This window comes from Natrix helvetica (assembly GCF_964273705.1).
Source record: "Natrix helvetica genome assembly, chromosome: 7".
NCBI lineage: Eukaryota > Metazoa > Chordata > Lepidosauria > Squamata > Natricidae > Natrix > Natrix helvetica.
Genome location: NC_138558.1, coordinates 2804405 through 2829568, shown reverse-complemented (window position 1 = coordinate 2829568; position 25164 = coordinate 2804405). Strand labels below are relative to the sequence as shown.

General features: G+C 47.9%; 1 protein-coding gene across 3 annotated transcripts; it reads left to right on the top strand.

The window, feature by feature from the left end:
* The first annotated feature begins 1337 nt into the window (after positions 1–1337).
* On the top strand, positions 1338–25040 carry PCED1A (PC-esterase domain containing 1A). 3 transcript variants are annotated; one of them, XM_081960050.1, is made up of 9 exons: positions 1338–1438; positions 13924–14040; positions 15615–15694; positions 16702–16934; positions 18818–18968; positions 20679–20925; positions 21869–22006; positions 22332–22490; positions 24088–25040. In XM_081960050.1, exons 2-9 carry the CDS (start codon positions 13968–13970, stop codon positions 24300–24302), a joined length of 1296 nt encoding a protein of 431 aa, XP_081816176.1. In that variant the 5' UTR covers positions 1338–1438; positions 13924–13967; the 3' UTR covers positions 24303–25040. The 3 variants fall into 3 exon arrangements, with proteins under 3 accessions (XP_081816176.1, XP_081816175.1, XP_081816177.1); XM_081960049.1 differs by lacking the exon at positions 1338–1438 and adding an exon at positions 7895–7993; XM_081960051.1 differs by lacking the exon at positions 1338–1438 and adding an exon at positions 12104–12123.
* Positions 25041–25164: the final 124 nt, after the last annotated feature.

Genomic DNA, 25164 nt, shown 5'->3' with positions numbered 1-25164 from the left:
TCCGACAATCTTAAAGGAGCCAAATTTTTTTGGGTGGTGGTGGGGAAACCTTCCTAGAAATCAAGGGTCCAAGCTTGGCAACTTTTGAAGGCTTGTGGACTTCAACTCCCAGAATCCCCCAGTCAACGTACGGACTCCGGGGTGTATGGTATATGTATGGGCTGTTTTTAGTGCATCCTTCCTTTGCAAATCTTAACACAATTAAATTCATGGTAGAGAAAAGTAAAGTTTTTACACCTAGGTAAGAAAAACCAAAGGGTGGCTCAGGGGCCAAGACGCTGAGCTTGTGGATCAGAAAAGTCGGCAGTTCAGCGGTTCGAATCCCTAGTGTGACGGAGGGAGCTCCCGTCACTTGCCCCAGCTTCTGCCATCCGAGCCGTTCGAAAGCACGTAAAAAATGCAAGTGGAAAAATAGGAACCACCTTTGGTGGGAAGGTAACAGTGTTCCATGCGCCTTCGGTGTTGAGTCATGCTGGCCACATGACCACGGAGATGTCTTCGGAAAGCGCTGGCTCTTCAGCTTTGAAACGGAGATGAGCACCGCCCCCTAGAGCAGGGGTGTCCAAACTTGGGAACTTTAAGACTTGTGAACTTCAACTCCCAGAATTCCCCAGCCAGCTATGCTGGCTGGGGAATTCTGGGAGTTGAAGTCCACAAGTCTTAAAGTTCCCAAGTTTGGACACCCCTGCCCTAGAGTCAGGAACAACTAGCACAGATGTGCGAGGGGAACCTTTACCTTTTAAGAAAAACCAACTAAGTGACACCTGGCTTAATGCCGGGAACTGGGAGAGGGACCCTGGAGGCCTGGTGGACAATTGCTTCAATAGGAGCCAGCCGTGTGGGGCAAGTGCCAAAAAAGCCAATGGCATCCTAGGCTGCATTAACAGAGATGTTGGAAGAAACGCCCGCCCACCTGGGTTGAGCTCCGAGTGGGGGGAAAGACACTGGAAACATGGAGGCTGCTTGGAGAGAGGGTTTAATGGTGTGGTTTTGAGGTCATGGGCAAAAAAAGAGCACATGGGGGAGGGAGAGGGAGGGAGGACGAGAGGTGGGAGAGAGGGAGTGAGTGAGAAGGAGGAAGAGAGGGAGGGATGGAGAGAAAGAGAGGAAGGGGGGAGATACAGTGGGGAGAGAGGGAAGGGGGGAAAGCTGGAGGAAGGGAGAGGGAGGGAGGGAGAGAGGGAAGCTGGAGGGAGAGGGGGGGAGGAGGGAAGGGAGATTTTGCAGGCTCCTTCCCCTGCCAAGGCCACAGAACTGGTAGTAAAACAAATTGAACCCCTCCCCTGATTGACACCCTCTGTTGGGCTTTTGAATCGGAGCTTGCCCTCTGATTGGCTGTCAGACTCCCATGGGGCCCTGCAGGGGTAACTGGGTCGATTGCCTTTGGAGTCCTTGGCTGAGCCTTGCTGAGTGGTGCCCTCTCCCCAGGGGCCACCGGGTGAGTTCTGTGGCTAGAGGGCCTTTGCCTGTGAATAGACGCCGCTGCCTCTTTCTCTCTGAGGTGGGGGCATCGGCTGGGGGGCTGTTGAGGAGGGTGGGGGGGGTGTGTCTATTCAGAGAGAGGCTCTGCTCCCCCGTTTCTCCTCCAGGGAAATAGAATAAGATCCTGCCTTTTTCGTATTAGAATAATACTCTGATATATCCTAGAATATCCCATTCTCCTAGGAGGGGGGTGCTCACTTCCTGCAGAGGGAGAGAATCAAAATCACATGAAGTCTTAATGCTGTTTTATAAAGCCTCACTAAGGCCACATTTGAAATAGTTGCATCCAATTTTTAAAAAAGATGTGGAGACTCTAGAAAGAGTGCAGAGAAGAGCAACAAAGATGATTAGGGGACTGGAGGCTAAAACATATGAAGAACGGTTGCAGGAACTGGGTATGTCTAGCTTAAGAGAAAGAAGGACTAGGGGAGACAGGATAGCAGTCTTCCAATATCTCTGGGGTTGCCACAAAGAAGAGGGAGTCAAACTATTCTCCAAGGCACCTGAGGGTAGAACAAGAAGCAATGGGTGGAAACTAATCAAGGAGAGAAACAACTTAGAACGGAGCAGAAACTTCCTGATAGTTAGAACAATGAATCCGTGGAACAGAAGTTGCCTCCAGACGTAGTGAATGCCCCAACACTGGAAGTCTTTAAGAAGATGTTGGATAGCCCTTTGTCTGAAACGGTATAGGGTTTCCTGCCTAGGCAGGGGGTTGGACTAGAAGACCTCCAAGGTCCCTTCCAACTCTACTATTGTATTGTATAACATACAAAGAACGGTGGCAGGAATTGGGTCTGTCTACTCCCATGATGGCAAACCTATGACAGGCATGTGGAGCACAGCGCCTTCTCTCTGGGCATGCGGGCTCTCACGCCAGTTATGCTCTGCTGCGCATGGGCCTCCTGCCAACCCGCTGGCCTTCGGGCCGCGAATGCGCATGGATTGGTGTCCGTGCAGGGCCCCCGTGTTTGCATGCATGGGGTGCGAAACACATGCAAGGGGGCCATGTGTCGTGCACGGGGGGGCGCATGCAAGTGGTGCATGTATAGGGGCTGCACACGCACTGCATTTTGGGGGCTCGGTCTTTCACATGCGCTTTGGACACTCAGTCCGGAAAAGATTAGGCATCCCTGGTCTAGTCTAACAAGAGAAGGACTAGGGCTGCAATAACGGCAGTGTTCCAATATTTGAGGGGCTGACCCCCAAAAAGAGGGTGGCCAACTTATTCTCCAAAGCACCAGGACAAGAAGCAACGGATGGAAACTAACCAAGGAAAGAAGCAACCTGGAACGAAGGAGGTGAGAAACATTCAACCAGTGGAACTCCTTGCCACCAGAAGTTGTGGGTGCTCCATCACTGGAGGTTTTCAAGAAAAGATCGGACAGCCGTTTGTCTGGAATGGTGGAGGGTCTCCTGCCTGAGCAGGGGGTTGGACTAGAAGACCTCCAAGGTCCCTCCCAGCTCTCTTATTCTCTTACCTAAAATAGCAGAGGGTCTCCCGCTTGAGCAGGGGGTTGGACTAGATCAGGGGTCACCAACCTTTCAGACCTCAGGGACCACTAAATTCATAATTTTAAATCCCCTAATATGATTTTTTTAAAAAACGAGAAATAGTATTTCTCGTTTTTTAAAAACGAGTGCAATATTTAAAAAATGCAAATATTTCTGCAGACCCCCAACATTTTCTTATGGACCATCCGTTGGGGACCGCTGGACTAGATGGCCTCCAATTCTGTTAAAGATGGAGCGGCTTTGTTGCTGTGTGAAATTCAGAAAGGTGAGATCGCCTTTGTCGATCCCTCCCTGGGGGATCTATTGAGGGAATCTGGCACCCTCCTTACCCTGAGGGGGATCCCTAGTCTTTGATGTGACGTCTGTGAGATGCAAAAGTGGGGAAGGGGGAGCAGATCAAAGGCTTTTTAAACGTCCCACCAAAGGACCTTAGATCCAGCATCAAAGATTTTAAATCCCTTGTTTTTAAATTGGGTGGGGAAATAAGAAGAGGGAGTCAAACTATTCTCCAAGGCACCTGAGGGTAGAACAAGAAGCAATGGGTGGAAACTAATCAAGGAGAGAAGCAACTTAGAACTGAGAAGAAACTTCCTGACAGTGAGAACAATTAATCAGTGGAACAGAAGTTGCCTCCAGAAGTTCTGAATGAACACTGGAAGTTTTTAAGAAGATGTTAGATAGCCATTTGTCTGGAACGATATAGGGTTTCCTACCTAGGCAGGGGGTTGGACTAGAAGACCTCCAAGGTCCCTTTCAACTCTACTATTGTATTATTGTATTATTGTATTAAATCTGCAATCCTGCTAGATCTCTGCTGCTTCTGGATCTCTGTTGCTCCACGCCTCCTGGCAGCTGAAATGGTTCAAGGACTTTCAGTAGAGTGGAAAATTAGATTGCAAAAACACAAACAATTGTTAACTTCAAAACGTCGACAACTTGCCGACTTATCAAATGTACTTTTATGTTTCGACGGCCTTCGGAGCTCAATTTTTCTCCCAACCAGGTTGCGCATCAGATCTCACAACCGCGGATTTCCACCTGCATTGAGGTCGAAGGGAGCGGGAATCGAAAATAAAGAAGGGAAAAATAAAAAGAAGATAAAATCAGAGGTTCGCAAAAAGCGCCTGCCTTTTCATGAAACACGTAAGATTAAAAAAAAATGCGTGCGATTGTAAGGAATTGGTTTGTTTTTTGCCATTCGAATTCTGATGTCGTTAAGGAATTTGATCAGTTCTGGCTATTTCTCCCCAGAGAGATGAAAAGTTTGGGAAAATCAGGATTTTTTCCCTCCCTTAAAGAGTCAGGATACAAGAAGTCCTGGGCTCAACAAGCATTGTGTACCGAAGACAAATTCCTTGTGTGTCTAATCACAATTGGCCAATAAAATATTCTATTTATTTAGGGACCATTGGAAGTTAACAATGGTCACTAAAAAAAAGTGATTTCTGCTATTTTTCACACCACTGTTACAGCATTTCCCGTGGTCAGGTGATTAAAATTCAGACCCTTGGCAACTGACTCATATTTATGACCGTTGCGGTGTCCCAGGGTCATTGATCCCCTATTGCAGGGGTGTCCAAACTTGGGAACTTTAAGACTTGTGGACTTCAACTCCCAGAATTCCCCAGCCAGCTTCGAATCCCAGCAAGGGTATGGCTAGCTGATGAGAGCTAAATAGCTTGAAATAGATCTATACTAGTCTCCTTTGATTTATTTATCAGCAAAAATGCAAGTTTAGTATTATAATGTATTGAGCATTTAAACCAGGGGTGTCCAAACTTGGGAACTTTAAGACTTGTGGACTTCAACTCCCAAGTTTGGACACCCCTGCCCTATTGTGACCTTCTGATAACCACAGTCAAGGGGGAAGGAGGATTCATTTAACAACCATGTCGCTAGCTTACCAACTGCAGTGATTCACTTAACCACTGTAGCCAGAGAGGTCATAAAACGGGGCAAAACTCAACGGTCTCAGTTCGTATTGTGAACGTCAAGGACTAGCTGTTTTTCAACCATGTCCTGCCACACTGCTGTACTTTTATTTATAAAATTTACATTACCTAATATCATATTAGAGTCTGCAGATTTCCACTTGCAGGTAGTCCTCGACTTACGACCACAGCTGCTGGCCAAATTTTTGTTGCTAAGTGAGACATTTGTCAGGGGAGTTTTGCTCCACCTTTTCCCCACCTTTCTTGCCACCGTTGCTAAGTGAGTCACTGCAGTTGTTAAATTAGGAACACAGTTGTTAAGCAAATCCGGCTTCCCCATTGTCAGAAGGTCACAAAAGGGGAAAATCCCGGCACACACAAACACACACTCCGGGACGCTGCAACCGTCATAAATGTGAGTCAGCGGCCAAGCATCTGAATTTTGATCCTGGGACCACGGGGAATGCTGCAACGGTCGTTAAGTGTAAAAAACGGCCGTAAGCCCCTTTCTTCAGCGGCTTTGAACGGTCGCTAAATGAGAATGTTGTAAGTTGAGGACTACCTGTGTACAGCTCAAGTACTCGTGACGTGCCCATCGACCCCTCTTTTCCACCATCATAGGGAATGTAGGCGATTCTGGGAAGGAATGACCCACCAGAAGTCACCCTAAAGCTGGATTAGAACTCGTGTCCCCCGGTCTCCAGCCCTTCACTGCTGCAGCAAACCAGTGGCTCTCGTGTGCGTGTCTGTCTGTCTGTCTGTCTTTCCTACCTAGGCAGGGGGTTGGACTAGAAGACCTCCAAGGTCCCTTCCAACTCGGCTTTCGTATTGTATTGTATTATTGTATAACTGGACAAGGAGGTTTTGCAGGATGCCTCCTTCTGGAGGACATGATCCATCCCGGTTTGTACCCTATCAGAGCCTGCTTTCTGTGCTGGACAATAGGGGGCGCCGCAGACGACGACAGAAGTGGGCCTTTTACATCTATCGGCCAGCAGGGGGCGCGATGGGCGCTCGCAAGCAAAATTAGGCATGGGTTGCATTGGCACTTTGCACAAGTGGGAGGCAGCTGGCAAAGGGAAGCCGGAGGGTTCGTGGATGGAGTGGGGGGAGGCGTCCAATATAAGTGCCACAAAAGTCAATAATTGTGTTTTGCGAGTTGATGGTAAGATGAATGAATGTAAACATCTGATAATATAAAATATGATGTTGGCTATGTAATAGTATAACTGTGATTATATGTTATAAAAATGAAAAAAAAAACTTTATAAGAGCCACAAAAGTCCCCCCACTACAAAAAAGATGTGGAGACTCTAGAAAGAGTGCAGAGAAGAGCAACAAAGAGGATTAAGGGACTGGAGGCTAAAACATATGAAGAACGGTTGCAGGAACTGGGAATGTCTAGTTTAATGCAAAGAAGGACTAGGGGAGACATGATAGCAGTCTTCCAATATCTCAGGGGTTGCCACAAAGAAGAGGGAGTCAAGCTATTCTCCAAGGTACCTGAGTGTAGAACAAGAAGCAATGGGTGGAAACTAACCAAGGAGAGAAGCAACCTAGAACTAAGGAAGAATTTCCTGACAGTGGGAACAATTAGACAGTGGAACAGCTTGCCACCAGAAGACTCTAGAAAGAGTGCAGAGAAGAGCCAACAAAGAGGATTAGGGGACTGGAGACTAAAACATATGAAGAACGGTTGCAGGAACTGGGGATGTCCAGTTTAATGAAAAGAAGGACTAGGGGAGACAGGATGGCATTCTTCCAATATTTGAGGTGCTTCCACTGAGAGGAGGGGGTCAAGCTATTTCCCAAAGCATCTTTGAAGGTCAGGCAAGGAATAATGGATGGAAACTGACCAAGGAGAGATTCAACCTGGAAATAAGGAAGAATTTCCTGACAGTGAGAGCAATCAACCCATGGAACAGAAGTTGCCCTCAGAAGTTGTGGGAGCATAATCCCTGGAGGCTTTCAAGAAGAGACTGGACTGTCATCTGTCAGAAATGGTGTAGGGTCTCCTGCTAGGGTGTGGGGTTGGACTAGATGACCTCTAAGGTCCCTTCCAACCCTGTTATTCAGTGAAATAGCTTGCCTTCAGAAGTTGTGGGAGCTTAATCCTTGGAAGCTTCTATTCTATTCCATTTCTTCTATTCTACTCCTGATTCTTTATTCTATTCTATTCTATATTTATTCTATTCTATATTTATTCTATTCTATTCTATATTTATTATATTATATTCCATTCTATTCTATTCTACTCCTGATTCTTTATTCTATTCTGTTCTATATTTATTCTATTCTATTCTATTCTATTCTATATTTATTCTAGTCTACTCTACTCCTGATTCTTTATTCTATTCTATTCTATATTTATTTTATTCTATTCTATTCTATTCCTGATTCTTTATTCTATTCTGTTCTATTCTATATCTATTCTGTTCTACTCTACTCCTGATTGTTTATTCTATTCTATTCCATTCTATTCTATTCCTGATTCTTTATTCTATTCTATTCCTGATTCTTTATTCTATTCTATTCTATTCTATTCTATTCTATTCTATTCTACTCTATTCTATATTTATTCTATTCTATTCCTGATTCTTTCTTCTATTCTATATTTATTCTATTCTATTCTATTCTATTCTATTCTATTCTATTCTATTCTATTCTATTCTATTCTATATCTATTCTATTCAACTCTAACCAGAGTTTAAAAAGCAATCTATTCATCTTTGAGGTCCGTGGACCCTTTGACCTCCACCCCCATTCCTCCTTACCTCTCTCCTCGTAAACCCCCCCCCCATTCCTCCCAAGATTGTTGGTGGCCCCATGGGGGATGAGGTTTGACCTTTCAAAGCTGTTGAGATGCTGGAGACAGGGCTGGAAGGGGTTAACAGCAACCTGCCCTGATTTAATTGACAGCTGGAACCACAGCTGCAGCCTTTCGGCCTTTAGGATGATGGGATTGGGGGTGGGGTAGGGGTGGAAGTCTATAAAAGTCACCAGCTGTAGCTCCAGGGTGGGTGGGACGAAGCCCTTGATGGACCTTCCTTCTCTGACCAGTTAAGGTAGCTACAAGAACTCTGCTTAAATCATAATATATGATTTAACGTATGTATGTTTTCGTAGATTTTCATATATATATTTCATACATACATACATATATACATTCATATATATATTTCTCTGTTCTTTATCTCTTTCCTACTTTGGGACTTCAGTTATGGAAAAAGGGTTAGACTAGATGATCTCTTAGGTGTCTTCTGTATCTTGTGTTGTGTTGTGACTTAAGGCCACAACGGAGTTCAAACTTTCTGTTGCCGCGCCAGGGGGCCGTTGGGCTGTGTGCCCTGTTTTACAGCCTTTCTCACCACCGCCGTTAAGTGAATCACCGCAGTTGTTAAGTCAGCCATGCGGCGATTGAGCGAATCTGCCCCCTCCCCCGTCATCTTGGCTTGTTGGAAGGTTGCAAAAGGGGTATCGCCTGACCCAGGGGGACACCGTCATAAATAGGAGTCAGTTGTCAAGCGTGGGAATTTTGCTCATGTGACTGTCGGGGGATACAGCAATGGTCGTATGTATGAAAACTGGCCCTAAGTCGCTGCTTTGAGTGCCGTTATAACTTGGAGTGTTTGTAAATTGATATGCATATAGGTATATCAATTTAGGGAGGAGAGCTTGTGGCTTAGAGGTTAATATAACATATATATAATATAATATGTAAAAACAGCCCAGGTTCGAATCCCAGCAAGGGTATGGCTAGCTGATGAGAGCTAAATAGCTTGAAATAGATCTATACTAGTCTCCCTTGATTTATTTATCAGCAAAAATGCAAGTTTAGTATTATAATGTACTGAGCATTTAAATGGTATAAAACTCTCAATTTTTCTTCTTAATATCTTCTAGTAATAATACATCAACATTAAACATCATTATTCTCGTCATACACATGCTAACAGTTTTCACCTTATTTATCTCTCTATCTAAGTGTATTTATCTACTTATTTTTTTTAGCTTTCTTCCTTTCCAAACTCCTTTTTTTATTCTCCAACCATTGGTAAAACACTTTCCAAATCTGACAATATTCAGTTTGCTCTTTCTCCTTAACGGCTAACGTTAATCTGTTCATTTCTGCACATTTCTAATATTTTCCTTATCCCCTTCTCATCAATCGGGATCTCTGCACTTTTCTAATGTTGTGCAAATACAGTTCTAGCTGCGGCTAATCCATGAATGATGAAATATACATGCTCTTTATTATAAATTTCAGGTAGAATTCCTAGCAGAAATGTGTTTGGCTTCAGCTCAATACATTGTTGTATCATCTCTTCCAACCATGCCTTAGGCGTTGTCCAATGCTTCTTTGCCTCTCCACACTTCCACCACGTACGATTATAAGATCCAGGCATTTTGCTGGCACTTTAGCTCAGTTGCCTTTAAACGACTTTGCCAATCTCGCCCGTGGTAGGTGCCACCTGTAAAATATCTTATACAAATTCAATACAATACAATAGCAGAGTTGGAAGGGACCTTGGAGGTCTTCTAGTCCAACCCCCTGCCTAGGCAGGAAACCCTATACCGTTTCAGACAAATGGCTATCCAACCTCTTCTTAAAGACTTCCAGTGTTGGAGCATTCACAACTTCTGAAGGCAACTTCTGTTCCACCGATTAATTGTTCTAAATGTCAGGAAGTTTCTCTTCAGTTCTAAGTTGCTTCTCTCCTTGATTAGTTTCCACCCATTGCTTCTTGTTCTACCCTCAGGTGCTTTGGAGAATAGCTTGACTCCCTCTTCTTTGGGGCAACCCTGAGATATTGGAAGACTGCTATCATGTCTCCCCTAGTCCTTCTTTCTATTAAACTAGACATACCCAGTTCCTGCAACCGTTCTGCATATGTTTTAGCCTCCAGTCCCCTAGTCCTCTTTGTTGCTCTTCTCTGCGTAAAAATTCTGTTTATGTGCAGCTGACATTGTTAATTTGTCATTGCCATCCCACAATTTCTGCCATTCATCCAATTCTATCGTGTAGCCAAAACAAGTCTTTGTAAATTGAGAACTACCTGTATGTGTTTTGGGGTTTTGAAGGCTGCTTGGGAGACTGGACTGGTATGTTCCTAATTTATGGAGGGTGGGGGGTGTCGCCTAGAGCTCCTGTCCCGGCACCTTAAAAAGTAACACGTGTGTACAGGTCATCATGTACAGTGTCATCGACTTACAATGGCTCATTTAGTGACCAAAGGTACAATGTCACTGAAAAAAGCGACATGGCCATTTTTCACATTTACGACCTTTGCCACATCTCCGCCGTCACGTGACTTTCATTTGGAGGCTTGACAACCGGTTCATGTTTATGACGGTCACAGTTGTCCTGGGGTCCCCTTTTGTGACCTATTGACAAGCCGAATTCACTTAACGACCGTGTGACTGACTTTAACAATTCTCATAACAAAGGGGGCGAGAGAAGTCTCTGAGCTAATTTCTCACTTAGCAACATAAATTCTAGGCTAAATTGTGGTCGTAAGTTGAGATCTACAGTACCTGCAATAGAATAACAGAATAAGAGAGTTGGAAGGGGCCTTGGAGGTCTTCTAGTCCAGCCCCCTTCTCAAGGAGGAGACCTTATATCAATTTTGCCAAACGTTGGATCTAACCTCTTCTTAAAATCCTCCAGTGTTGGAGTATTCACAACTTCTAGTGGCAAGCTGTTCCACTGATTAATTGTTCTGTCAGGAAATTTCTCCTCAGTTCTAGGTTGCTTCTCTCCTTGATTAGTTTCCACCCATTGCTTCTTGTTCTGCCCTCAGGTGCCTTGGAGAATAAATAGCTTGACTCCCTCTTCTTTGGGGCAGCCTCTGAGATATTGGAAGACTGCTATCATGTCTCCCCTAGTTCTTCTTTTCACTAGACTAAACATACCCAGTTCCTCCATGGATGGAAACTAACCAAGGACAGAAGCAGCCTAGAACTAACAGTGAGAATAATTAACCAGGGGAACAGCTTGCCACCAGAAGGTTGTCACTGGAGGTTTTTAAGAAAGAGACTGAACAACGATTTGTCTGAAATGTTCTAGGGTCTCCTTCCTGAGCAGGGGGTTGGACTAGAAGTCCCTTCCAACTCTGTTATTCTGTCTTACAAAGAGAAGGACTAGGAGTGACATAATAGCTGTGAACCAGTACTTGGGGGGGGGGGGGGGCTATCACAGAAAAGAGGGGGGGGGCAACCTATTTTCCAAAGCGCCAGAAGATGAGACAAAAAAGGAACAAACCCCTAGATAGGGGTGTCCAAACTTGGCAACTTTAAGACTTGTGGACTTCAACTCCCAGAATTCTGGCCAAGTTTGGACACCCCTGCCCTAGATGGAAACTAATCAAGGAGAGAAGCACCCTGGATCTAAGGAGAAACTTCCTAACAATGAGAACAATTAACCAGTGGAACAGAAGTTGCCACCAGAAGTTGTGGGGGCTTCCATCACCATCTCTTTCAGAAAGAGACTCGTCTGGAACGGTGTAGTAGGGTCTCCTGCCTGAGCAAGGGGTTGGACTAGAAGACCTCCAAGGTCCCTTCCAACTCTGCTATTCTGTATTCACACGTTTTAGCCTCCTCCGTCCTCTTTCTTCTCTGCGTTCTTTCCAGAGTCTCCACATCTGTGTTTTCTCCTGTTCTGTTGACCAACATGGGATGTCGTATTTGGTCTTAACATTGGTCAGATGCCACCTGACAATACTCTGCTACTGAGGTGCCAATCTGCCAGTTGGAGGGCGTGAAAGTCCAGGGGTCCGTTCCCACCACCGTCTCAAGGACAGATGCTTGGGAAACGGAGTGAGGGGGTGGGGTGGGGGCTGCATTCCCCCGGAAGACCATCCCAAAAACAATTCTTTAAAATTTGATTGGACTGGTGAAGGACCAACAATGGGAATGCCTCCCCAGGCGGGCAAAGTTATTCTTTGGGATGCGGGAAATTCAGCTCTTTGTGTGGTGGACTGTATATTCCTTGACCTGCAGTCAGCTCTGCAGAATAACTGAGTTGGAAGAAGGGGCCCTCAGAGGTCTTGTAGTCCAGCCCCGCACCCCCACCCCTGCTTCAGGCCGGAAGGACACCTGTCTCAACCCAAAGGTGCGGAGGATGGTTCTTCCTTAGGTGCCCAAGTGGAGGCAGGACTGACCACGTTGGGGTTCCTTCAACAGACCATGGCTTAAGGTGGGAGCCACACTCGTCCGACAAGCCAGGTTGGACAATTTGGGATGGTTTGGGGCAACAGACGGAGGCCTCCCCCTGTTCCTGCCTCTGATCTGGGTGAAGGGTTTTGGGGGGAGTTTTTGGGAGGGGCTCGGTTGCGCTCAAGGTCCGGGGGATTAGAGGGGTGTGGGGGGGGAGTGTGAAGCTGCCTTATCGTTTCCTCCTGTCTTCCAAGGTCAAGGGAGAGGCCGGGAAGGAGAGGGAGGGGGCAAGGGGAAGATTACGGGTGTGGGAGGGGGGAGAGGGGGAAACCCAACCCGTCCTTGGAAAAGGAGAATCTCCAAAGTTCTATCTAATCTAAGGGTGGACTTGGGCAGGGGGGGGGCGGGGGGGAGCAAGCCTTGGATAGGCGATCACGTCCTGAAATGTAGGATTGGCTTCCTGACTTTGGGTTTCTGGAACAGGCCTGAGGTGGATGGAAAAATCTGGTGGAATCTCTCTTTCTTTGTCTCTCTCTCTCTTTCTTTCTCTTTTTCTTTCTTTCTTCCTTTCTTTTTCTCTCTTTCTCTTTCTTTTTCTCTCTTTCTCCCTTTCCCTCTCTTTCTTTCATTCTCTTTTTCTCTCTCTTTCTCTTCCTTTTTATCTCTATCTTTTCCCTCCTGCTCTCACTTTCTTTCATTCTCTTTCTTTCTTTCTCTCTCTCTCTTTCTTTTCCTCTCTCTTTCTCCCTCTCTCTCACTCTCTTTCATTCTCTCTCTTTCTTTTTCTGTCTCTTTCTTTTTCTGTCTCCATCTCCCTCTCTTTCTTTCTTTCTTTCTTTCTTTCTTTCTCTCTCCCTCTCTCTTTCACTCTCTCTTTTTCTGTCTCTTTCTGTCTCCATATCCCTCTCTTTCTCTCTCTTCCTCAGTCTTTCACTCTCTCTTTTTCTGTCTCTCTTTCTTTCACTCTCCCTCTCTTTCTTTTTCTCTTTCTCTTTCTGTCTCCATCTCCCTCTCTCCCTCTCTCCCTCTCTCTTTCACTCTCTCTTTTTCTGTCTCTTTCTCTTTCTGTCTCCATCTCCCTCTCTTTCTTTCTCTCTCCCTCTCTTTCTTTTTCTCTTTGTCTTTCTGTCTCCATTTACCTCTCTCCCTCTCTCTCCCTCTCTCTTTTTCTGTCTCTTTCTCTTTCTGTCTCCATCTCCCTCTCTTTCTTTCTCTCTCCCTCTCTTTTTCTCTTTCTCTTTCTGTCTCCATTTCCCTCTCTTTCCCTCTCTTTTTCTGTCTCTTTCTCTTTCTGTCTCCATCTCCCTCTCTTTCTTTCTCTCTCCCTCTCTTTCTTTTTCTCTTTCTCTTTCTGTCTCCATTTCCCTCTCTTTCTCTCCCTCCCTCCCTCTCTTTCCCTCTCTCTTTTTCTGTCTCTTTCTCTTTCTGTCTTCATCAGGTGCGTGACCCCCCCCCTGTGTGCATGCGTGTGCGACCCTCCCCCCCTGAAAAACAGCCGACAATGAAGAGCGAAGTCAGCTGTGCCAGTGCATGGAGCTGGAGCTGACAGGGCAACACCTCGCATGCCCTAACAAATGGCTTTGTGTGCCACCATCACAGCCCTAGACCATTTCAGTCAGTCAGCCAATCAATCAGAATACAGCTGGAAGGGACCTTGGAGGTCCTCTAGTCCAACTCCCCCCCACCCCCCCCACCCACCGCTCAAGCAGGAGACTCTATAGCAAAGTTGTCATCCTCTGCAATCTTTCGGCTTCTTCCCATGCTGAGAAGTTGTGTTGGGGTTGAGGAAGAACAGGAGTTTTGGGGCAAGCCCTTGAGAACGGGGTGTCTTCTGTTGCAGATCCTGGATTCCCCGCGTGCCGAAAACCACGTCCTTCCTCCGAGATGCTCCGCTTGAATTCCGAGGAGGTCCGGCAGCTGCTACACAACAAGTTTGTGGTCATCTTAGGGGACTCAAGTGAGTGCAGACGTCGAAGGGAGAAGAGCTCCCAGCTTTCTTGAAGGCATCAGAGCTCGCTTTTCCCAACCTGCTGCCTATCAATATCTCGGACTGCAACTCCCGTCAGAGCCTTGCACAAAGGAGCCAGCTGCTCCTTATGGGTTCGTGAGTCATTCAGATCCAGCAGCATCAGCGGGGGAAACCAGGGGCCAAATCTATGGGGAATGGTGGAGGTGGGGAGATAGTCAAGGCCTGATGGGGGTTAGAGTTGAACGTTTCTCTGTTGGTGGAAGAAGAAGAAGAAGCTGTACCTGCTTTGTGCTGGAGAAGGAGGGGGGAAAATGCATGGGCCTCCCTTGTTCTGACTTCTAGTCCACACTCCTAGAAGGTGGACTTCATACAGGATCAAAGAGCTGGAAAGGGACCTTGCAGGTCTTCTAGTCCACCCACCCTGAAATCTTGCATGGATAAAATATCTATCTATCTATCTATCTATCTATCTATCTATCTATCTATCTATCTATCTATCTATCTATCTATCTATCTATCTATCTACCTACCTACCTACCTACCTACCTAATCTTTACTTAGCTAGCTACTGCATACAGTATCATTCTACTTCTGTTCTATTCTATTCCTTATTCTATTCTATTCTCTATCCTATCCTAATCTAGTCTAGTCCAGTCAAGTCCATTCCCCTATTCTATTCTATTCTATTCTATTCTATTCTATTCTATTTTATTCTATATCCTAATCTATCCTAGTCCAGTCCATTCCATTCCCCTATTCTATTCTGTTCTATTCTGTTCTATTCTATTCTATTCTATTCTATTCTATTCTATTCTATTCTATTCTTTATTCTATCCTATCCTATCCTAGTCTAGTCCATTCCATTCCTCTATTCTATTCTATTCTATTCTATTCTATTCTATTCTATTCTATTCTATTCTATTCTTTATCCTATCCTATCCTATCCTAGTCTAGTCCATTCCATTCCTCTATTCTATTCTATTCTATTCTATTCTATTCTATTCTATTCTATTCTATTCTATTCTATTCATGCCATGGTGGCCCAGTGGTTAGAATCAGCATTGCAGGCTAACTCTGCCCACAGCCAGGAGTTTGATCCTGACCAGCTCAAGGTTGACTCAGCCTCCCATCCTTCCGAGGTGGGTAAAACGTGGACCCAGATTGTTGGGGCCAAATGGACTGGCTCTGCAAACCGCTTATTGGGGGCTATAAAGCAATTGCCAAGCAGTATGTCAGTCTATGGAGATTCTCCGTCATCCGTGGTTCTCCCCACGGTGCTTTTTCAAGAGGCAACTGGGCTTTCTGTTTTTTCCCCGAAGACGTTTCGCTTCTCCTCCAAGTAGCTTCTTCAGCTCTGACTTCCCCACCATCCTGTCCGAGCTGAAGAAGCTTCTTGGAGGAGAAGCGAAATGTCTTCAAAGGAAAAACCAGTTGCCTCTTGAAAAAAAACCCCTTTGGGACAGGTCTAAGGGCCCTTGCTATTGCCAATGAGCAGACCCCTGCCCGTCATTAATGCCGGACGACCTGCCATTCTCTTCTCCTCTCTCTTCCTCTTCCTGCAGTCCAGCGATCGGTCTACAAGGACCTCATTCAGCTCCTCCAAAGTGATTCCTTACTCACTTCGTCCCAAATGAAGTCTAAGGTAATCGGGCATTGAGGTCTCCTGGAGCAGCTAACAGCTGTTTTGGATGGGTGGGGGCACAGGTACAGATGAACAGAGTTGGAAGGGACCTTGGAGGTCATCTAGTCCAACCCGTCCCCCACCCAAGACCCTACACCGTTTCTGAGAGATGGCAGTCCAGTCTCTTCTTGAAAGCCCCCAGGGATGAAGCTCCCACAACTTCCGAAGGCAACCTCTGTTCCATGGGTGGGTTGCTCTCATTGTCAGGAAATTCCTCCTCATTTCCAGGTTGAATCGGTTTCCATTCCATTATTCCTTGCTTGGCCTTCAAAGATGCTTTGGGAAATAGCTTGACCCCCTCCTCTCTGGCAGCCCCTCAAATATTGGAAGGCTGCTATCATGTCCCTCTCCCTTCCTCCTTCCTTTTCTCCGTCCCTCCCTCTCTCTCTCCTCCCCCCCTCTCCCTCCTTCCCCCCCTCTCTCCCCCTCTCTCTCCTTCCCTTTCTCTCTCCCTCTCTCTCTTCTTCCCTTTCTCTATATCCCCCTCTCCCTCCTTCCCTTTCTCTCCCTCTCTCTCATTCCCTTTCTCTCTCTCCCTCTCTCTCTCCTTCCCTTTCCCTCTCTCTCCTTCCCTTTCTCTATCTCCCCCTCTCTCTTCCTCTTCCCTTTCTCTCCCTCTCCCTCTCCTTCCCTTTCTCTCTCTCCCTCTCCCCCTCTCTCTCATTCCCTTTCTCTCCCTCCCTCTCTCTCTCCTTCCCTCCCTCTCTCCCTCCTTCCCTCCCTCTCTCCCTCTCTCTCCCCTTCCATTTCTCTCTCCCCCTCTCTCTCCCTCCCCTTCTCCCTCCCCCTCCTTCTCCCTCCCCTTCCCTTTCTCTCTCTCCCTCTCTCTCCCTCCCTCCCTCTCTCTACTTCCATTTCTCTCCCTCTCTCTCCCTACTTCCATTTCTCTCCCTCTCTCCCTCCTCCCCTTTCTCCCTCCCTCCCTCTCTCTCTCTCCTTCCTTCTCCCCGTCCCCCGTCTCTCTCCAGGGGGAATTCAGTTTTGAAAACGACCAGTTAATTGAAGGCGGCGTGCTGGACGGCCTACACAACGGAATCCGTTATCGGGAAGTGCGGCAATATCGTACCCGTTACCACCTCGTCCGCTTCTACTTCCTGACTCGGATCTACTCGGAATATTTTGAAAGCATCCTGAATGATTTCCGGACTGGCCCTCAGCCCGATGTTTTGCTCCTCAATTCCTGCGTCTGGGATGTTTCCAGGTAGGGCATCCGCCTGTTGCTTGATGGTCTTCTGAGGACTCAGAAAACCTTAAATCTGAAGGACAGAGGTCTCCAACCTTGCCGATGTTACGACTCGTGGACTTCAACTCCCAGAATTCCTCAGCCAGCCATGCATTCTGGGAGTTGAAGCCCACAAGTCTTAAAAGTGGCCACGATTGGTTACCCCTGACTTACATTGTCGATGCTAGTCTGTTCCTGTTGTGTGACTTGTAAACCAGAACTTGCTACAGGCAATCCTCCACTTACAACGGTCCATTTAGTGACTGTTCAAAGTTACTCTTCTTAAAAGCCTCCAGGGAAGGACCACCCACAACCTCTGGTGGCCAGGAGTTCCCACGGTTCATAGTCCTCACAGTTAGGAAGCTTTTCCTTAATTCCAGGTTGCTTCTCTCCTTGATTAGTTTCCACCCATTGCTTCTTGTTCTACCCTCAAATGCCTTGGAGAATAGCTAGACTCCCTCTTCTTTGTGGCAACCCCTGAGATATTGGAAGACTGCTATCATGTCTCCCCTAGTCCTTCTTTCTCTTAAGCTAGACATACCCAGTTCCTGCAACCGTTCTTCCTATGTTTTAGTCTCCAGTCCCTTAATCCTCTTTGTTGCTCTTCTCTGCACTCTTTCTAGAGTCTCCACACCTTTTTTATAATGTGGCCACCAAAACTGGATGCATTATTCCAAGTGTGGCTTTACTCAGTCTATATAAAGGGAAAGGTTCCCCTTGCATACATGTGCTAGTCGTTCCTGACTCTAGGGGGCGGTGCTCATCTCCGTTTCAAAGCCGAAGAGCCAGCGCTGTCCGAAGACGTCTCCGTGGTCATGTGGCTGGCATCACGAAACGCTGGAGGTGCACGGAACGCTGTTCCCTTCCCACCAAAGGTGGTTCCTATTTTTCTACTTGCATTTTTACATGCTTTGGAACTGCTAAGTTGGCCGAAGCTGGGACTGTAGTGGCGGATTGGGGCCTATACCTCAATGCACGCCAAAGGCTGGACGTGAGACCACAAAGGTGCAAGAGAAAACAGGTTTATTGATGCATCTGAGTTCAGCGTGTTCACACTCCAACATCTGAACTGGCCTGGCTTTGTTCAGGACAGGAGTTTTACACCGCTATTTGTCCGTCAGTAAAAGAGGAGTATACATTCCATATTTGTTCGTAGTTGAAACATACATTTTACAGAAAGTACAGAAAGTTGCATTATGTAAGGTTACAGGAAAGTTACAGGAAAGGGAGTGAAAAAGTTATATATCAGCAGCCAATCATTCCATTATCTATTAATATGTTTTGTCCCATGGATTGTATCTTACACAGACCTTGGTTTCCTGTGTCCTTCCATAGAAGCTGATTGCAACATATTCCAGTCAAATTTGTAATAAGCCGGAAGGAAGAGATATCATTAGCCAATTAATATGCTGGCTTCAATTAATATGCTGACTTGCCTATCTGATTAATAGTCTATGGCAGGGGTGTCCAAACTTGGGAACTTTAAGACTTGTGGACTTCAACTCCCAGAATTCCCCAGCCACAAGTCTTAAAGTTCCCAAGTTTGGACACCCCTGGTCTATGGAGAGCAGGGGCTTACTGTACCTAAAGGTTGACGGGCTAATATAGGTGTGGTCTCCTCCTGCTGCCTCAGGACAAGTCATGGGGGCTCCCTCTGTTACGCGACGCTAGGGATTCGAACCGCCGAACGGCCGACCTTTCTGATCGACAAGCTCAGCGTCTTAGCCACTGAGCCACTGTGTCTCTATAGAGTGGTACTTTACAGGGCAAATTTTATTTATAGAGAGGCATAAAAGTTGGAGTCTCCTTGGTACTCAACAGATCCTGGTTTGTGTGTTTGTTGTTTCTTTCTCCCCGAGTAGATACGGCTTGTCTTCCATGATGGAATACCGCAAGAACTTGGAGGTTGCCTTCAACAAGCTGGATGCTGCAGTCCCATCTTCCTGCTTGGTCCTCTGGAACATGACCATGCCTCTAGGACCCAGGATCAGAGGTGGCTTCCTTATTCCAGAGGTAGGAGTAGAAATCCCCCAGGGTCTTGGGGGTGTTGTGTGAATGATAGACAGCGGCATCTTGGGGGCATTGTGGGTTTTCGGAGATCATGGTTTGTTCCAGTTGCTCCTTCGGGTTTTCTGCAATGGTCAGTAACCTGGTTGTTCAGTGAATCTCGTCTCCCCATTCGGACTTTGCTCGTCCGAAGGTGGCACAAGAGGACCCCCCTGATCCCGGGACTCGGCCACCGTCGTAAGTGTGAATCACTTGCCGTGCTTCCGAATGGGTATGACGTGACCACGGGGAAGCTGCAACGTTCGCAAGGGTGAAAATTGGTCCCCAGTCACTTTTTTTCAGGGCTGTCGTAACATTGGTCCCTAAACGAACCGTCGTAAGTCGAGGACTACCTGTATATCCAGTTTGCCTTAGTTTGGCATGATTCGGCCTCTGGGCGAGGCACGATAAAGAAATTGGAGATCTGCTTGGAAGGCTCACCATGTGCCTTTCTGTTTTGAACAGATTAACAAACAGAAGGGCCCTTGGAGGTCTTCTAGTCCAACCCCCTGCTCAAGCCAGGAGACCCTCTCCCATTTCAGACAAGAGACTGGCCAGTTTCTTCTTAAAAGGCTGCAGCGATGGAGCCCCCCATGACTTCTGTCCCACTGATCAATGGTTCTCATTGTTAGGAAGTTTCTCCTTAATTCCAAGTTGATTCTCTCCTCGACCGTCGTTAAGTGAATCCCCGCTATTGTTAAAGTAACACGGTTATTAAATGAACCTGCTTTCCCCATGGACTTGGCTCATCAGAAGGTCATAAAGAGGGATCACGTGACCCCAGGACACTGTGACCGTCATAAATATAGGGAGTCCTCGACTTACGACCACAATTGAGCCCCAAATTGCTCAAATATTGGAAGACTGCTGGCATCTCATCCTTCAGTCCTTCGGATCTGGTTATTACACAGAATTTAGGAGCTAAAGGATTTGACTCATGACGTTGGATTCTTAATCTTAGAGCATAGCATAATAGAGCTGGAAGGGACCTTGAAGGTCTTCTAGTTCAACCCCCTCCCTAGGCAGGAAACCCTATACCATTCCAGACAAATGGCTATCCAACATCTTCTTAAAGACTTCCAGTGTTGGGGCATTCAAAACTTCTGGAGGCAAGGAGTTCCACTGGCTAATTGTTCTCACTGTCAGGAAATTTCTCCTCAGTTCTAAGTTGCTTCTCTCCTTGGTTAGTTTCCACCCATTGCTTCTTGTTCTACACTCAGGTGTTTTTGGAGAATAGCTTGACTCCCTCTTCTTTGGGGCAACCCCTGAGATGTTGGAAGACTGCTATCATGTCTCCCCTAGTCCGTCTTTCTCTTAAGCTAGACATACCCAGTTCCTGCAAACGTTCTTCATATGTTTTAGTCTCCAGTCCCCTAATCCTCTTTGTTGCTCTTCTCTGCACTCTTTTTAGAATCTCCAGATCTTTTTTACATCGTGGCGACCAAAACTGAATGCAAATATTCCAAGTGTGGCCTTACCAAGGCCTTATAAAGTGGTATTAACCCTTCACGGGATCTTGATTCTCTCCTTCTGTTGATGCAGCCTAGAACTGTGTTGGCTTTTTTGGCAGCTGCTGCCCACGGCTGGCTCCTATTTCAACGGTTGCCCCCTAGCCCAACGCCCGCTGCTTGCCCAGCCAAAGGAGGCTGTGCCTGTGATTTTCTGCTTGCCTCCCAGCTGCAGCACCTGAGCCAAACTCTCCGCCAGGACATCATCGAAGGCAACTTCTATGGGGCCACGCTGGCCGCCCTCCACCTCTTTGACGTGCTGGATCTCCACTTCCACTTCCGCTTCGATGTGGGCAACCGAGTGAAGGACGGCATCCACTGGAACAACGTGGTGCATCGCCGGATCACCAACCTTCTCCTGACCCACCTGGCCGACGCCTGGGGGGTGGTGATCCCAGAGAAGAACCCTTGGGGGGGTGAGTAGAAGGAGGACCCCCGCCGGCCCCTTCCTTTGGGTTGCGGAAACCAGGATGAAGCGAAGGGCAACTTCTGGTCTCCAGGAGAGATTTTCTTTCCCCCAAGGGTGGATTCCTCTGGAGTAAACGGTGGAAGGTTCTGGTGAGGCCAAAGACGGCAATGGGGAGAGAGAGAGAGAGACCTCTTTTTTCTCTCTCAACATCTACTAGCCTCTAGTTTATACTATGGTAGCATGGATGATGTTCCCTAGTTGGGTCATGAAACATCTGCAAGAAAACCACCAAGCTCAGAGAGCACCAAGGACAAGATAGTTGTCTTTCTTCTTCTCCTCTTCCTCCTCCTCCTCTTCTTCCTCCTCCTCCTCCTCCCTTCTAGCACTGATGATGTTCCCTAGTTGGGTCATGAAACATCTGCAAGAAAACCACCAAGCTCAGAGAGCACCAAGGACAAGATAGTTGTCTTTCTTCTCCTCCTCTTCCTCCTCCTCCTCTTCTTCTTCTCTTCCTCCTCCTCCTCTTCTTCCTCCTCCTCCTCCTCCCTTCTAGCACTGATGATGTTCCCTAGCTGGGTCATGAAAGTCATCAAGCCCAGAGACACCAAGGACCCCACAGTCCTCTTCCTCCTCTCGCTTGTTCTCCTCCTCCTCCTCCTCCTCCTCCTCCTCCTCCTCCTCCTCCTCCTCCTCCTCCTCCTCCTCCTCCTCCTCCTCCTCCTCCTCCTCCCTGCAAACCCCACACCCTTCTAGCATTGATGATGTTACCTAGTTCGGTGATGAAACGTCTGCAAGGAAACCACCAAGCTCAGAGAGCACCAAGGACCCCACAGTCGTCCTCCTCCCTCCTCCCCCTGTCTTCTAGCACTGATGATGCTACCTAGTAGATGAATGAAATGCCTGTAAAAAATCACCCAGCAGAGGCAGTGACCAGTCCTCCTCTCCCTCAGAACCAAGAAAGGCCCTGGGGCTCCTACCTGCCCCCCAGGACTTTATAGGACACGGCACAAGTTGCAGGAGGGACCATGAAGAGCCCAGTGGATTCCTGGACAGCCCCACACCAACACCCAGGTGGCTCTACACAGAACGTAAGTATGTGGGGCTTGGAGAGCTCCAGGGAGGGGGCCATGCAGTGGGGTTTTAGCAAGCTGGAGGTCACCATCCAGCTACGGGACGCTTCCGGGGGCCCTGCTGTGGCTTGTAAGCACGGGAAAGTCTGCCATGTGGGCAGGGTGGGGGTCAAAAAAGTCACCATGGCCGCCATGGCATAGCGTTCTGACGGACATCACGAGAGATGGGTCCTCGCTGGCATCGCCATCTTCATCTCTTGGGGGTTACACCTTGTGGATGTCCCTGATGTCGGGGTGGGTGAGGGGTTTGAGGAGCCCAGAATGGTCTCCTTTGATCCTACAGGACGAGTGACCTTTAATGACCCTTACGAAGCCGACTGGCGTTACCCAGAGAGCCCCAGTTTCAACGACGACAGCTTATTGGTTCCCAACGATGAGGGGCCACCGACGCCCTTCTCAGGGTTTACCAGCTTTGAGGAGTCCCCAGGCAACGTGTTCAGAGGTCAGTGGTTATGAGCACATGTGCATGCTCTCTCCTTCTTTCCCTCTCTCTCCTTCCGTCTCTCCCTGCCTTTCTCCCCTCCTTCTCCCCCTCTCCCTCTTTCTCTCTCCCTTCTTCCCTCTCTCTCCTTCCTTCTCTCCCCTCCTTCTCCCCCTCTCCCTCTTTCTCTCTCCCTTCTTCCCTCTCCTTCCTTCTCTCCCCTCCTTCTCCCCCTCTCCCTCTTTCTCTCTCCCTTCTTCCCTCTCTCTCCTTCCTTCTCTCCCTATCCTTCTCCCCTCCTTCTCCCCCTCTCCCTCTTTCTCTCCCTTCTTCCCTCTCTCCCTCCCTGTCCTTCTCTTCCCCCATCTCCGCCTCGTTCCCTCCCTCTATTGCCCTCCCTCCCTCTCTCTTTCTCTCCCTCCCTTCTTGCTCTCTCCATCCACCCCTCTCTCTCTCTCCCCCTCTCTCCCCCTCTCTTTCTCCCTACTTCTTCTCTCGCCCCCCCCTTTCCCGCTCTTTCTCCCTCTCTCCCCTACTCCCCGGTTCACCCAAACTGGTAGTAAAAAATACTACTGGTTCCCTGAAGCCTGCTAGGCTAAAAGCAGGGGGGGGGAGGTGCTGAGAAAGGAAGGGAGGGAGAGAAAAGGGAGAGGAAGGAAGGATTACAAAACCTGGCACTAGACGCAGCTTCAGAGGATAATCCAGGGCTGGAAGGGACCTGGAGGTCATCTAGTCCAACCCTGCTCCAGCAGGACATTGTTAAAGTGAGTTTCTGTCTTTTGATCCCCCAGTTACATGACTACATAGCCACGCCCACCCAGTCACATGACCTCCAAGCCACACCCACCAAGCCACGCCCATAGAACCGGTAGTAACACTTTTTAATTTCACCGCTGCTACGAAGCCCATAATGAGTTCATTAAGTTATAGGTGGGTTGTGTGAAGATCTCTCTTTCGATGGCCAAAACTGGCTACGTGTTTGAGGGGCATAGCAGGGAAGTCTTCTTGTTGTGGCCTGCCAGCAGAGCTGGCGGCAGATTCAGACAGTGAGGAGGTTGGGGAGGAACCTGGGCCGGTCCTGGAGTCTGGGGAAGGCTCGGATGAGGGCTCTGTGTCAGAGGCAGAGGGGGGGCCAGAGCCGTATGCCAGTTATCAGCTGCCTTCGGAGTCAGACATCAGTGAGGCAGAAGAACAGCTGGAGCCTGTTCCCAGTGTGCGCATGCGCAGAGTTGCCAGACAAAGGGAAGAGCTAAAGAACAGGGGTCGACTTGGGAGTAAGGCCACAGGTGGATGATGAATGGCCCCTCCCAGAGGGAATAAAAGAGGAGCGAAAGGGGAGTGGAGTTTGCAGGAGACAATCAATTCGCTTCATTGGTTTGTGACTCTCCGAGACTCCTGGCCAGGTTCTGCAGATATCGGCCTGTCAGCTCTCCAAGCCAGAGAAGGTCTGTGACTGTAAATCCTCCCTTAAAAGACTTTGCTGGATGCGAATGAGCAGAATTCACAGTCAATTAATAAAAGGGGTTTTTGTTGGGACGAGGAGTTTGCTTCAGGCTCTCGGGAAGTCTCGGTCAGAAGAATTCTCTACCGCTTCTTTCTCGTTTTACTTTCTCGGTAGATGTGGCCCTCGACAACTTTCACTGCCACCCGTGGGTTTCCCCTGACCCCTTACTGCCTTACCCCTCCCACGACGAAGAAAACCTCTTCCCACGGTCCAGGTGGCCTCGACAAAGGACATATGCGGGCTCTCCCTTCGTCATGCGCCAAGAGCCTTCATACCGGAGGGACGTTTGGCCGTATCGGAGACGCAAAATCCTTTTTAATCGCCACTGAAGACGACCGTCTCCTGCCAGGACGAGAGGAAAAACATCTCATCCGGGTTGTGGGAGAAGAGCTGACTGTGGACATTTTCTCTCCGTTTTCTGACTACCACAATTGACGCGCATGCTTCTGTCTGTGACAAAAGGACGCTACTTCGTATCCTGGTCTTTATTGTTAACCTGGCCTTGGAATGGGACAATTGGCCGCAGCCGCTTGGCCCCGGCTACTTCATCCTGGCTACACCCTCCCATCCCAGGTGACTCACCGGAGCCGTCCCTCCTCGCCTACCCGTTCCGTGTTGCTCCCCACCGCCGCTTCACCCCAGGCGATTCACTGCGGGACAAATTGCCCCGGACGATTCAACGCGAGACAATTAGTTCTGCGAGAAAGTTCCCACGAGGCGAATGCAGGGGCGCTAAAAAGTCTACCCTGATGCCCACAGAGGCCGCCAGGGCAGAGGGAGACTCTTGGGCTTGGCTCACAAGTTAGCGAGAGGTGGAAGGGATTGTGTATCTATATCGTTCAGGGCTTGGGCCTGGCGCCTACTACCCTGATACTTTAGAAGCTGCAATTTAGAAGCTGGTTGTGTTGATCTCAATATTGTACTCCGAGGTTGGGATCTAGCCCAGTCCTGCGACGGAATCTGGCTGGGGGACCCCCTTCTCCTTAGCCTTCTTGGCACCCCAAGTTAGGAAAGGATTCCAACAGCCAATGTAAGATTGACTGGTGTGTGTCTGCTTAGATGTACTTCTAAAGCAGGGGTGTCCAAACTTGGCAACTTTAAGACTTGTGGACTTCAACTCCCAGCAGAGCTGGCTGGGGAATTCTGGGAGTTGAAGTCCACAAGTCTTAAAGTTGCCAAGTTTGGACACCC

Coding starts and splice junctions, on each gene's coding strand:
- PCED1A (XM_081960050.1), top strand. CDS start 13,968: ATGCTCCGCTTGAATTCCGAGGAGGTCCGGCAGCTGCTACACAACAAG. Junction 15,695..16,701: donor CGTCCCAAATGAAGTCTAAG/GTAATCGGGCAT, acceptor GTCTCTCTCCAG/GGGGAATTCAGTTTTGAAAA. Junction 22,007..22,331: donor CAGGTGGCTCTACACAGAAC/GTAAGTATGTGG, acceptor TTGATCCTACAG/GACGAGTGACCTTTAATGAC.